Here is a 15,568-nt window from a genome sequence, read left to right as displayed (position 1 = left end):
CATGCACATGTGCAGAAAAGCAGAAGACAATCTAGTGAAGATGATTTGGGACAGACATGAAGAAGGAAAGAGGTGGATGTATTGTGTGGGAGAAGACCTGCGACAATCAGTCATAAATGGTGAAGAAGGTAGCAGTGTGGCATTGAAGTGAAAGAGATGATAACAGTTAACATGATACCCCAACCCCATGTAGAAAATGGGGAAGAGGGGGACGATGATACCGAATCTTGAGCCACAGACGCCACTGCTGGATCCGCCACAGGACTTTGTAAAGAAATTTATTATTAAGACTGGACTCTACAGAACTTATCTGACTTTTACGGACAGAGTGCTGGATGTTAGATCCTTTGAAAGTAGCCAAGAAAGCATCCTCTTGTGATCAAGACTGATGCAATTGTTACTAATTTAGGGAAATCCAGGCCCAGCAAATCAAAATACATATTTTGGGCGTATGACATCTTTTTGGTTTCCATATCTTTCAATATTAGATGAAGTCTTCAAATGAGACCTCCTCTGTAGTAGAAGCACAGGACATGGTGTCAGCAGTGGCCGTGTCACACCCCAATGAGGAGGATATTAGGAAAGCACAATCCAATTATTCCTCCTCACTCTTTGCAGATTCAGGAACCCTTCTTTTGTCTCTTGGGAGGGCACCATCTTTTTTCTTAGCAGAGGGAATTCCAGACACTGAGGGTTGACTTACACTTCACATTCAACTCTGCAAAAGACAGAACTCATGTGACAAGGAGATTAATTCCTGGGGAAGATCCAGGGTGGGGGATGAAATGGAGATGTTGCCAGTTATCTGAAGACTGGGTATTTAGCACCTGTCTGAGGCACAAATCCGGTGTTTGAACTTTTGGGTCTTCTTAGCTGAGGCAGCTGCTGCAGAGGTCTGGATCTGTGGACAAGATTCTCAGACCTCCAAACCTTCACCATGGATGTTCTTCCTTAAATGAAATCATGTGTTAACTATCCTCCCAGTGATAAACAAAGTTATGCAATAGATGACACAAGTGGGACATCCAGTTAGAGTTTCACAAGTGGATCTCTGACTTGGTGGGATGTGTCTTGATATGCAGGCATGGCAGCTTCCAAAGTGGCTTCACCAATATAACTTGTATGTGGGGCCAGAGGCTGTAAAAGAACCTCTCTGGGACCTATATCCTTAAGCCAAGCAAGGTGTAAATATAACTTGGCCATATTTCTCAGAGTCCCTAACCACTTTCATTCTTCACACGCTTATTACAGGGGGATGCATGACTACAGAGATTAACTGGAAGACTCCACAGTGGTACGAGTCTATGCCTTGAGATTCCTCCTGTCTTAACAGAGGATATGCCCTTTTCCTAAATGTTCTGGATGCAAAGCTAAGGCAAACTACGTCCTAGGCAGAATACACAGCTGTGAAAATCTTTATTTTGAATTAGCCGAATGCAACATCACCTACTTACCTGCCTTTTTTTCAGACGCAAACATACCTTTAAAGCAAATATGGCTACCCAGCCTCTCCAAATACTATCATCCAAGTTTATCTAGCCCACAGAAACATAAGACAATAAGATTACTCCACTGAGGTAACCATCTGAACTGATCTCCACAACATGTTGAAAACCACCTACTAAATGTACTACAAATTGCAGCAAGAAAGATTTAAAATGGTCTGGGCAGATGCCAGCTTTACAGAGGGAACATTCTGACACTCCTAAGGGGCTGCCACATCTGAACGGGGAAGGGTGCTGAGCTCCCGCAGCATCTTAAGACAGCACCATAAGGTCCACACACAGAACAAGTACTTGGGATTACATAAAACCTGTCTGGTTTCTCTGATGGAGGTGGATAGTAAAGAGGGATGCATCCCAAAAACTTGAAGAACCCACCTCTGGCCTCAGCTTATCCACATCCATTAGATCCATCTTCCTTTTGTGGGAAACAGATTTCACAATCTGAAGTACCCCATCCTAAGGTTCAATGACTTGCAAACAAAATGCCTTCTGAGAAGAGCACCACTGTTTCCCCTCATTGTCAGCACTGTATCAAAATGAGGAGGAACACAGTGCTAAATCAAAACATTCTGATCCAATTCAGAATCTTTAACACTGGGGGAACAGGCATTTGTTTCTCCTTTATCTGGAAGAGCAACTCCAGAGAGACTGAAGGAAGAGAACTGTGGGTTCACTCTGCAACAAGTGCTCACATTCCCAAGATAAACCACCTACAAACAAAACCCGAGACAAGTGCAGGCAACTGGTACTCTGAGATCTGCAATGACAGGACAGGAAGTTCAGCTAATCCTGGATTTGCCCACTACAGTTAATGGTAGTTGATCATTCTGGAGTCTTATGCACCAAAAAGCCAGAAATTATCCTACTAAAGGTACTGCCCCTGTAATGGAGGCAGGAAAGTACAGTTGTGTACACTTACCATAAATGTAGATGTTTGAGTGTATTCACTGTTGCAGTCATCACATTTGGGTTATCCCTGCCAGGGTAGCCCTCAGTCGGCCCGAATATCAGAGGCTTAGTATTTCTGCGCCTGTTGCCGTCGCTCCAGGACTAAGTCAGGTAGTCAGTGTTATAAATTAAGGCAGCCGATGCCATTACATCAGTTTTTCTTGCCCTGTCAGGAGCACCCAAGAGGGAGTTGGGTTATGATGGAAGAACACCACCAACAGGAAGTAAATACCAAAACATCCTTGTAACGATACAGAGAGAGACTGAGAGAAAGAGACAAGGGGGATGGAGGGAGAGAAACCAGGACTGCAACAGTGAACACACTCGAACATCTACATTTATGGTAAGTGTGCACAACTGTACTATGTTCTTTGTATTTCATTGTTACAGTCATCACATTTGGGTTGATTCCCAAAGCTGAAAAGGGTGGAGGTAGTCAAGAAGACTGGGGGCTGGCTAAGATGCCCTGCAAGACTGCTGTGGCAAAGCCTGCCCTCGATTTCGAGAAGATAGGCAGGTGGTAATGCTTGGTGAAGGTATGAACAGATGTCCATGTTGCAGCCTCCAGGATGTCCCTGGTGGGGCCCCTCTGAGGAAAGCTGCAGAGGTGGCGGTTGCCCTGGTAGAATGTGTCCTGACCCCCTTGGGGGGAGGTTTCCCGTGCTGCTTGTAGCAGAAAGGGATGCAGTGTGCTATCCATTTGGAAATAGTTTGTTTGGATATGGCCTTGCTCTCTGCTCCTGTAGCAAAGCTGACTAATGATTGATCCATCTTCCTAAATTATTTAGTCCTGTCTAGGTAGAACCTGAGCTGTCTGTGCACATCTTGAAAGTGCAGAATCCTTTCCCCCTTGTTTTGTGGGTTAGGGGAAAAGGTGGGCAAATGAATGGATTGTTTGAGAGCCACACTGGACACCACTTTTGGCATGAAGGATGGGTTAGTCCTGCGGGAGACTGTCAGCGTGGAAAATGACGAAGGGGTCTACAGCCATTAGTTCTTGAAGCTCAGATACTCTTCTAGCTGAAGTGATGGCCAGAAGTAAGGCTGTCTTCCAAGAGAGGAACTTTAACTCTGCTGACACTGCTGGTTCAAAGGGGGACAGGGTGAGTTTTTCCAAAACAAAGGTGAGGTCCCAAGCTGGGGTAGGTGCTTTTCTGCATGGCTTCAAGTTGTTAGCCCCTCTTAGGAACTGTTTGATGAGAGGGTAGGAGAAAGAGGTGGCTCTGTGCTGAAATGACCAGAGATGGCAGAGGCATGAATTTTAATGGAAGAGAAGGATAGACCCTTGTGTAGTAGGTCAGCCAGGCAATCCAGGATGAGAGATAGGGAGGGCTGTGCAGTTCTGGCTCCCATAGCCTGGAACCAGGTGCAAAACCTTTTCCACTTGTCAGCATAAGACTTTCTAGTGCTAGGGCATCTGGCCTCGCATATAACAACTAGAACTTGTTTGCTTAGATTGGCAGCTTGTGCAGTGGTCAGGGAATAAGCCAAGCTGCCAGATTGAGGGTCTGCAAATGGGAATGCATGAATTCTCCATTCCACTGGGTCATGAGTGTTGGGACCTGAGGGAGATGCTACGGTGGCAGTGGTGACAGGCTTCAGAGCAGGGGGTACCAGTGCTGGCATGGCCAGTCTGGGACAATCAGGATTGTCCTCAGTTTTTCCTTCCTTATTTTGAGCAGAACCCTTGTAATGAACGGTAGAGGGGGCGAATGCATAGACCGAGAGGTTGACCCACTGGAAGGATACAGCATCCACTTTCCAGGCCTTGCTGTGAAATTCCTTGGTGCAGAATTTGCTGAGCTGATGGTTGGAGAGGGAAGCAGAGAGGTCGACCTTCGGGGTGCCCCATTTCTAGGTTACAAGGGTGAAGGTTTTTTGGTCTAGCTACCACTCGTGTGGGTCCAGAAGATTTCTGCTTAAGTTGTCTGCCTGAGAGTTTAGATCGGTTTCTTGGGTGTGGTTCATACCCTGGGCCTTAGAAACTCAGTAGCTTTCGAAAGAACAGCAGACGCGAAAGAAGTCGGTCTGTGTCGAGAATCGGTAGAGAGAAGTACTTCCTCAGAAGCCAGTGCCTGCTCAGTGGCTCTGGACACATCCAAGGTAGAGACATCTGCAGGATCCTTAGTTGATTAAGAGTCTCGCTGCATACTGGACTCCGAAAGGGTCTCTGTAGCAGCCTGCGAATCAACAGAAGCAGGCATCAGGGGCTGCAAAAGCACCTCACTGAGGACCGGAGAACTGACTAGCTTAACAGAAGAGTCATCAGCAGTTTTGGACCTGTGCAGTCCCTGTCTATCTTTACATTTTTTCGGAAGATCTGCTGTCGGATAGCTTACCGAAGCCATATCGAAATTCGAGGACTGAGAGCGAAAATATCAAGCTACTAAGTGCCCAACGACATATAGTTCTGGCGTTGAACAGAGCACAAAAACGACAGCAGGGGACATCATGGTCTGGACCTAAGCAAGTGACGCAGTTGGAATGAAAATCTGTGTGGTATTTGCTTTCCACAGGCAAGACAATTGTTAACTTTTCGGACATCGGTTAGAGCAAGAAAAAAGTATCCCTAACTGGGTACTTAGCTTTAGAAGACAACAACAACTTCAATTTCGGAAATGAAAAACTCAGGTAGCGGCCGACCGGCACTCCAACAAACTGCTTCTGCTTCAGGCTCCGCAGCAAGAAAGACTGATGTAATGTCATCAGCTGCCTTAATTTATAACACTGATAGGTTCATAGCTTCATACTAGGCTATCTGCCCTAGGGCATTTATAAGCCTAGCCAGAACGTGTTTGGCTTTCACCACCCATTTTAAATTTATTTTGCTATGCCCTTTTTCGAGGTTAGTATACTGTGCCTCTGTCTAACAGAGGCACAGAAGTGATACCCGGGGTAAACCTACGATCTCCCATCCACTCATCAAGATTCCTCTTGAAGAGAGTCAATGAGGGACTCTGCCTAACCTGAACTGGGATTTATTTCCAGAGTGAAGGGAGCCTCTGGGTTATGAATCTCTCTCTCCAGCATGTCCTATTTATTTCAGTGCTGAGGTTCAAGTCTCTCGAGCGCATAGCTCGATGGGATTTGGATTTTCTGAAGTGGAGCATGTCCATTAATTCCTGGTTGGACATGGCTTTATACGTCAGGCATGATGACCCGACATCAGTCCTGGAGCGACGGCAACCGACGCAGAAATACTAAGCCTCTGGTATTCAGGCCGACTGAAGGCTACCCCGTGGCAGGGATAACCCAAATGTGAGGACTGCAACAGTGAAACACGAAGAACATCTATCCTGCTGGAAGGTCCCATCAATGTGATGCAAACAGGAAATACAGTGGAACATCTGTCTCAGACACATGGGATCCAGTAAGAAAACACACACTGCTGAAGTTTGAGTAGGAGTGACAGTTACAAATCCATAGTTTTCCTCCAAAAGTAAAAGACAAGTACATTACATCAAGAGGCTGTGGCCTAGGGGCAGATTAAGCAATGCCTCACACAGATGACACTTTCAGGTTTCTGAGACTAGCAGGGTCACCATACACTCATACATCCTGACAATTTGTTCCTTAATTACTAGTTTATTAGGTTTACCATTTAATCTGTGCCCTCAGTTTTAGCTCTACAACTACAAATTCAGGGCCCCCTGGCAAAGAGCATGGCAGATGCCCTTAATCCAGCACCATAAAATGTATGTTGTAACCTGACAAAAAATATTAGCCCCTCAAGCACAGGATCTTACCATAATGCTTGCAGGAAGACTCTTAGCATTTTTCTCCCACGTAGAGGAGGAACTCAAAATGAGTGTCATCAAATGGAATGACTTCTGCAAGCACACTAATTAGCAAGCTCCTGCAGTGATCAGCATGGACCTCAGAAACAAAAAAAATCTCTGCGAAATCAGCAAAAAGGTTCACAAACTGAGTACTTTTTCACCTGACTGGAAGGGAGTCAAAGAGAGAAATACTCATAAAACCAAACACTTGTGTAAAAAAAAAAAAATCTGAAGTGTAGAATGCAGTCTATTTTTGTTGACAACCACATCCATGTTCTGGGTAGGACAAGTTCATCCCACTCTGGAGAATGATCAAAAACTGTGGAAGTCAGGTCAGCAGGATTGAGGACTACCTGTAGAAAGCTCTCCTGCAGTGCTGCAACTAGGGCAGGGCAAAGGGGTAACTGTACTGAGTATAAGATGTTAGGGGGGTACAATCAGGTGCCAATCATGCACAAGTGTATTACTGGTACTATGCAAGTGTGTGGTAGTAACTGCAGCAAGTTGCTTATTACTGTTGTAGCAAGCAATTTGATACAGTTTCATTACAGATTTTATTTTTGCTCTTCTTGTTTTGGGAATTTTTTTTGGGAGGGTGGTTCAACTTTGAGTTTGGGGGATCAGATGACCTAGACACAATTCTGCACCAATTCATAAGTAGTGAAACTACAGCACTGACCCTCATGATGAACACGTGGTTCTTTTCATAGTCGATTATTTGGTAGAGAAGTCAGACAAGTGAACTCTAACTTAACTTACTGAAGTTTTACCTGGTTAATTAGTTCTACCAGTACAGCTACCATCACTTCTGTTTGGATTGTGCCTGAAAACAGACTGGACAGTCCAGTGCACTTAAAACATTTAATCTTGCTTTAAGGTGCACAGGAATAACATTGTGATTATGACCCAGACTTGGATGTGAATGAGTGGCCAAAATCAACTCACCCACCATGTCCAGACTCTGTAGCAATACTGCCCAGACTGAACAGGTGTCTTGTACACATTACTCGTTGGGGGCATACATTTTGACATTTGTTGACTGGGATAGTCTGACTGAGTTAGAGTCCTTTTTCAGCAGAAGCCCGTGGAGAAAAACTCCACAGAAGAACAAAAGGTTAAAAAAATATAGCATTAATGAGAACATTACAGAGACTGTAGAGTCTGGTACTCAAGTAGAATACAGAAGTGAACCGTCAGAAGCAAGTGCACGCATGAACAGAGGTGTCTGATAGCAAAACTGATTGCAAGATGTATGACAAAGTAATGTATACATGTTGGTAAGATACGTATCTCAAGGTCAGGGTGGGCAAAAAGAATCAGACACAGGTTAGTTGTACAAGTTGAGGGAGCAGTGATGTACAGGATGAGGTACCAATTGGGAGAGCAAGAGGGAGCCAGTAATAAGGTAGTTATAGCAAGCAGTAGTAGAGGACTGACAGTAGCAGTAAGTGGTTAATTTACTAAGCCAATGACAAGAGCTTTTACTCGCACATGCACCCTATACTTGCAGAGATAAGTAAACACTGAGCTCTTACGGTGAGGAGGGTACTCACACTGTCAATCCACCAGTGATGGGACTAAAACACTCCCAAGTCCTGCCTCAAACAGCGACTAAGCTATGGTGGCCAGTTCTCTGGCCTGGAGACAACTGATGTCCATCTTTAAACATGGGCGGTCCTCATCTAGGGAGAGTAAAAACAGACCCAATGAGCTGTTGGGATGAAGGTGTTCCCTGTAGTGTATTTAATGCAATAATTTTATGAACCTATAAAAATCTTGATGATTGGATGGGAAATAGGAAATTCACCCTGGGATCACCTCTGTGGCTATGCTCGACAGTGGCACAGGAAAATAATTTTCTTGGGTGGCAAAAGCCAGGGTACCATTTTGGCTGGGCTTGTATAGGCCTCAGGGCCGATAGCCTAGTACCTACCTATGAACCTATAAAGCAGGGCATGGCACAAACAATCTTTGTGACGGCCTAGATGACAGCTTCCTCCTGTTAGCTCACAACCTAGGAAAACTGCAGAGAACCTTTCCTGCACGAGAAACAAAAGGGTTCAAAACCTGCTGGAGGGTAGGCTGATGGTTATCAGGCTGGGAGGCAAAAAGAACACTTACAAGTTTATAGCAGCAGAAATAGTTACTAAGGAAGTAGTTCAAGACACTGCTGAGGAACTCGGACCAATTTCTCAACTGGTCCAGAGAATTGTCTGGTTATAACACTTGCACAGTCACAAACAATAGGCAAGTGGACGCTGTAGGAAGCAAACCCTGGACTACACGAACCAGCATATTAACAACTCCCAGCCTTAACCCTCTGCATTAACTGCCAGACCACTTTAAATAACCTGCGAGAGGTGAGAGAAATGAGTCAGCTGGAGAAAAGTACCCCATATTTTAGCTGCAAATGTCCAAGGACAAGAAACTCTGCCACAAGTATTCATTTCTACAAGTCACATCAAGCTAGGCAACTGACTCTCAGAGTCTGCACTTAAAAATTCACTTGGAATACATCAAGTAACAAGGAATAAAAGATTCCAGTCAAGGATAAGGACTGATGCCAAATTTTAAGAGACACAAAAACTACAGTGTTGACCTAATCCGAATGCACCAATTCCAGCCACAAAGTGGGCCATTAAGAAATAAACAGTACATATCACATTCACATTATGAAGAGAGAACAAACCTTACTACCTAATCTGAAAACAAAACATTCTTCATACAAGAACACAACACTGACTAAAAGTACCGAAAAGAAAACCATACAAAGCAGTGAGTCATATTTGCTACCACACTTTGGCTGTCATCCAGAGCAGTTTTCCACATTTATGAGACAAGGGCTGGGCATTAAAAAAAAGTAAAAGTAGATGCATAGTGAGGCTAAACAAGGCAAAATGCTCTTACAGCAGGTGTTGAAAGTGACACGCTAGGTCACACAAGTTATTCTATTTGTCTATATATTTAACTGGCCACCCAAGGACCCTTTTTAGCCATGTCCCAGGACAAAGGCACAGATGAACCATCATGACTTCCATTACATAATGGCGTAGCAGCAGGTAGTCATTAAAAATGAAGAACATACATCAGCCGAAAAGTAATAGTGCAAGTATATGAACTTCAATTATAAATAATTCTAAGTACAAACAAAATAATTACACAATGACAGCAGTAAACAACTGACATTTTAAACAACTCGGCATTGGTACCATCCAAAAAATAACACGGTCACTTCTAGTATTAATTGCCAGGCACTACAGTGTAATCAGATGTACAGAACAGCCCTAACTGGCAATCAAAGATAAAACAGGTATTAGAAAAAAGCTGACTGACTGATGACCTGGGAATCATTGGTAATAGGGTTCATTAGGGAAGTCAAACTACATAGAAAAAATTTATCTGACATATCAAGTCATGCTTTATCGAGTCTAGCAACGGAAAACAAAGCTGTATAAGAGTAACAAGGATGACAGTTCTACTGATGACACTGGTGTACAGATCTCATGCTTATAAAATACCGGGAGCACGCAAGGATGCAGTCATAACAGCCTTGCATCACTGCACACTGAGTGCTGGAGCAGAGAAATGGGTAGGGCATACAAATAAAAAATCTCTACAGATGTGAGTATGACACTGAACCGGGATGCTCCAACCTCCTTCCAGGCAAAAGGGAGACTTCCAATTAGGTCCAGTGGGGGGGTGGTCTACAGCAACTACTGATGCCTGAGAAGAGAGACCAGTGGCAGCCAATGATCTGCTTTATACGGGCCAAAAAATTAAACACAAAATCAAGGCAGCACTATAAAATGTAATGCAACTCAACCCAAGGCAGCACTATAAAATGTAATACAACTCAACCCAAAACAAAGAAGTGCACCAAAGGGACATGTGGCTCTCCTTTCAGTTTCTTCTTTATCAGAACACATCACATGCAAATTCTGAATAAGCTAGTAATAACGATTAGCCTTTCTTCAAGGCAGAAAAGGAAAGTGCCTACATAGAAAAGCAAGTACTTTTTCAGATTCAATTATACATGGCAAGCCAGCTCCTTAATTTAACTTTTGTACTGTAACAGTGACACCCACTGGCAATACATGGGTACAACATGCCAGTGAAACTTCCTGCAGCTGTGTTATGCAAACACAGATGGAGGCCTGCAGCTGCAAGGGCCAGAGCAGTGTCGCCAAGTTGTGCTTCCTGCCCCCTAGTGTTTAACTAACCTCCAACAGCAATCCCACAGATGATGAACAAGTGGAATGTGTCTCACAGAACTAGAGTCCATTTTCTTCATTATACAGAGATCAGTTATTTCAATGAATGCAGCCATCTCTCCCTTATCACTACTTAAAAAAAATAATGTACTCGGTATTTCTGAACAGTGAAACCCTTGCTTAGAAATACAGTTAATAATGCAGCAACACTTGAGGTAGAAACAAGGCTGCCTCTGGTGCGAGTGTGCGCTTCAGAGAAGTATGCATACAGTGGAAGGAAACAAAAGATAAAAGCTGACCCTTAGTTAATGACGAGTCCCTAGACAAGAGGTGCTGCCACATGAAGACGCTGCACAACGGTACAGGCAGTGTAGAATAAAACACTTGCAATACACTTCTTGCCTACAATTCACCAAAGAATTAGCACTCTATGCTTTTCACGCAGGCTAAATGTTGATGTAAACACTGCTTAATTTAAAACATAAGAAGGATTTTATACTGACATTTTCCTTAACAAAGAAATCCCAACGAATGCAATACCAAGATTTAGTTTTTATTTATCAATAGCATTTTCTTTTATTCCAGCTAGACTAAGACACAGAAATACAGGCCAACAAAATTGGTGAAATTTAACAAATGGTACTCACCTGACCCCCTCCTGAAACTGCAGAGTCCCGATTACTATACACTGAGAAATGTCCCCTCTCCGACTTTGCTAAGAGTTAAGAAAACATTAAAAATTCAATGTTAGCTCACAAAACTAAAATCTCACTCTGGTGTACAATGTCTGCTACTATTTCACAATCTATGACCCAAAAGCAGTAGGAAGACAAGGTGTGTGAGCAAACCACAACTTTTTCACTTATAGACAACCTACAGCTATGACTCACCTGACTCTGCAAACTAAAGTATGATGCAGGCTCCGGCTGCTACAGGTGATTACAACAGATACAGGTATATGACATCATGGCGATTACTCAGACCGACAAAAATGTCACATTCACTACATTTTTATTGGCTTGGTCTGACCAAGTGCAAACAGTGCTCCAGACAGCTCAATAATATAACAGTCTAAAGATCTGTAAGGAAATTACTGAACTCACAGGTAGTGCTCAACATGCTTTCACATGCTCAACAGCTGGTTTAAAGCCATGCTAATCCAGTAAAAGGTGCTAGATGTCACATGTTCCAGTGTTTTCTGTCAATGGATCTGCATGGTATTTCTGCCATTTGTAAGACAGTAAGGTAGACAAGACATAAAAAAAACAAATCCCAGGAGCCACACGCTCTAGAGATATAAACCTCACCACAACAATAACTAGGACATACTGGAGGGATAGATACCTATACCAGAGACTCCCCATGCTTTGGAACAGGATTCCAATATACATCAGGCAGAGCCCCTCACAACACTCTTCAAGAGAAACCTTGACGGGTGGATGAGAAACAGAAAATTTACCCCAGGGATCACTGCACTGGCTCTGCTGAACAGTGGCGCAGGGAACTAATGGCTCTACTGCACAGTGGTGCAGGGAACTAATGGCTCTGCTGGACAAAGGCACAGGGAACTAATCTAAGGGGGTGGCAAAATCCAACACATTCTGGCTAGGCTTATAAATGCCCTTGGGCAGATAGCCTAGTACTTACCTATGAACCTATAAGAACAACTTAGTGAAATACATAACTGGCATGTTGAGGGTGGAGTTAACAGTGAGATTTGAACATGAGTCTTCACTTACACAGTTATCAGCTTTTAATCATATTCTGGAAATATTTCATCAGTGAATAAGTAAAAAGATGGCATGTGTCATTAACTGCACTTAAGGGAGAACCACACCCACAGACTCAAAAGACATGTTTACTTCATCATGATTTGGTGTTTCCTACATTTTACCACCACTCTGGGACTATTTACAGTTTTTTTAAACATTTTGATTCGTAACTTCTGAGTCTGACCACATGGTGGTCTGGCATCTTGAAGTAATTTGATTGTTTACTCTGCCTCTTGGTATCCCACAATGCAGTGCTTGTCGGTAAAAAAATTACATCCCACAGGCTACTTTTTCTTCCTAAAGCTCCTGCTACTGCATTGATTTTGTGTGTATACACTGCTGTCTTTCAGTTACATTTAAGTAACATTTCATGCCGTTCAATGACTACTTAAAACACAAACAGTACAAATGGCCACATAAGACCTTCAAAGTGCTTTTTACTGCTGCTTCTTTTTAGAATGGCTAAATTGCATTGTTTTGTGAAGCCTGAATTGCACTAGTTTGACTCATCTCCCATCCCCCCTCACACCCAACTTCCCCAGCTGTCAAAGTGCTAAGGGTAATTTGAGCTGTTACCTGCAGTGATTGACAGCTCACAGCAGGAGGCTTGACTCATGTACTGTTTTTCCTTGTTCTAGCCTTTAATTTCTGTAGAGGTAGGGGAAGGACCTGGGAGCTGTGACATCACAGCATGGGTGGGTTTTTAGAAGGATCGTGGTGATGTCAGCTTGGGGAGGGAATTGGCCAGAAAACTACCTGTATTCACTGGTCTTGATGACATCAATGAATTGGAGACTGCAGCAAACGTTTCCAGGGTGGGATAAAAGTTTTGAGAAAGTGAAACTACCCAATACAGTAAGGTACTGTTCTAGTGGACAGAAACAGTATATTTAAAATATTTTAAATGCTGTATTGTTCATTCATAGCAGGGACAGCAAATAGGGAGAAAAAAGACGGAGAAGTTGAACATTTAATAACAGAATCCCATTGTTGTCCTTTAACATAAAGCAACTTGTATCCCACTTTACATCAATGTACATTTTGCCTTGCAACAATGTAATGGGCTGCTGTTTGGCTCACTACCTCCAAATCCCAACCAGCACAGAAACAGAGATTACTACCATGAACAGATGGTTAAGGTTAACACTTTACCCCAAAAAATGTTAAGGTCTTCAGCTAAAGTGTTAACTAAGGTAGTCAACTGACTGTGAATGGATCCATTTCAACCACAGCACAGGAAAGACAACAGAACAGAAACAGTTACTGTAGTACTTATCATTTACAAATTAAGTTTACAAATATGCAGAATATCTGCACAGTCACAGGCAAATTAGCTCCACTCAAGAATGTGCTCACATGCCAACCAGATTATATCCATTCAACGGGAGAATGAAAAGTAGAATATCATTTCTATACTAAATAATGTACAACGGGGATGTTTTGCACCACTGTGTACATTACACACACAGTTAGCTACATTAAGAATACAGAAAGTGAATAAGCGCAGAAACATTTAATAATGTTGCAATTTTCTGCTTTAGGTTACTGCAGACTGTTTAAAGCAGGTGCAAGTGGGTTTCTCTTGCTGATGTTCTAGCAATTTAATCCTAAATTCTTTATCTGAATGGCAATTTTTAATGCCATTTGAGTGTGCATCGCAGAGGATGCATGGTGTGTGGAAGTTAAAATATTCACATCCAAACTGTATTACCCACATAGCAGTGTAAGTGTTGCACATTGTATTATGCCAAAAATCTGGACTTAAATAAAGGTGAAGTCGTGCAGCGTTTTGTACACAAGTGTAAGTAGGGAGAGGTCTGTAACCTATACTGGTTAGCCAGTGTGCGTACTTCAAAGTTTTCATTAAGTGTACTAGAAAAACTCTGCTTCAGACATCTGCAAAAGGATTAAGCTGTTCTCCACATGTATGACTAAACTGCCTGCGCAAGTTAACCTCAACAGCTCACCATGGCAAATGGAATTTTATGAATGACCATTCATAATTACCACTCTAAGCAACAGCTGTGTGTGAGATACAGAGGTGTTTAAACATACCTGTGTGCGAGACTGAGGTGCTTATCTGCCAGGCAGAAGCGCACATAAACACTACGGTACAACCCCAAACATCACAACTGAAAAAGGACAAAAGGGAAATATGGAAAACAAAAATGTCATGCTTGAAAACACTCTCTCCTGTATGCATTATGAATAGAGTTTGCCCAGTTTAACCAGCACGTGTGTAATACAATGCAACAATGGTTAAACCTTTTGCTGATGGTCACACTGACGCCAGTTATCTACACCATCCAAATAAAATGAGATTAATAATCCTTCAATGGACATGACTTAAGTCTAACAAGAACTCAGTAGCACAGCATTAGACTGTGAAACTGCTACAGTGGAAGAAAAAGGTCTGTCACGGATCTCAGAGTTAATTGTGTAAACTGGGGTGGAGCATAATTTCCGGCACAGCACAAAGTTCTCTCTCTTTTTTTTAATTCTGCAATTAGTACTATGCTAAGGACAACTGATTTTACAGACTCCTATTCAATGAAATGAAAATGTGTGCACCTCATTTGAAACTTGAGTCCTAATACTATTGCTTGTTGTACAAGGATACATTGCATTTGGTTAGCAGTGCTGCCCCAAAACACCCCAACAACTGATTATTATGCACATACTTAGAGATACAACACTGGTTAAGGAGGAGTCATCAGAAAAAAGCCTTGAGATATCCAGTTACCAGTAACAGCCTACTCCAATGCCTGAACCAATCAGAGGAAGGTGGGGATACATCCATCAGCTTTAAGCCACCATCACATCTCCCTTCACAGTGCACATCTTACCGAGAGGAAGAACTTGATGGTCATTAAGCAAAGCAGCAAAAACATAAAAAGAAGAAGAAAAAAAACATTTTAGCATTTTTTTTTTTTTTTTAATAGCTAAGCTTACGCCTTCCCCACAATATGTTGAGTCCACTACTGACTATAGCTCACTTTCTGGCTGTTCTGTCCATTCACCTAGAATGATATTACTCAGTCTCTGATCCACTGACAGCCCACCTTGTATTCCTTTGTTGTGTTTAATTCCTTAGTAACCCTGGTCTTTTTCACTGCTTAAATTAGATTTTTTTTTTATAAAGTTAAGAATCAACTATCCATTTTATGAAGCCTTTTGGCAGTCCAGCCTTAGATGCTGACACTACACAGTTAAAGAGCTTTGATTCGCCAGACTATCCTAACATGCCATGCAACAGCTTTAAATAGTACACAAATTCCACAGAACTGTGGGTATATCAAATGACTTGAGGGCTATACAACATTTACATGAGGGCTAGTGAGTGAGGCTCAATT

The 15,568-nt window shown here is 42.6% G+C and overlaps 1 protein-coding gene across 3 annotated transcripts in view; it reads right to left on the bottom strand.

Moving 5' to 3' along the window:
* TCF12 (transcription factor 12) overlaps positions 1–15,568 on the bottom strand; it is a 1,980,472-nt gene that overhangs the window by 943,121 nt on the left and 1,021,783 nt on the right. For all 3 annotated transcript variants that reach the window (XM_044078972.1, XM_044078971.1, XM_044078973.1), the window contains exon 6: positions 11,091–11,158. In XM_044078972.1, the coding sequence (XP_043934907.1) occupies positions 11,091–11,158 (68 nt within the window). The remainder of the gene's footprint in view (positions 1–11,090; positions 11,159–15,568) is intronic.

Source organism: Protopterus annectens, chromosome 7.part1 (assembly GCF_019279795.1).
Source record: "Protopterus annectens isolate FY-2018-M chromosome 7.part1, PAN1.0, whole genome shotgun sequence".
NCBI lineage: Eukaryota > Metazoa > Chordata > Ceratodontiformes > Protopteridae > Protopterus > Protopterus annectens.
Note: the sequence above shows the minus strand (reverse complement) of the source record. Positions and strands in the feature narration are given on the sequence as shown.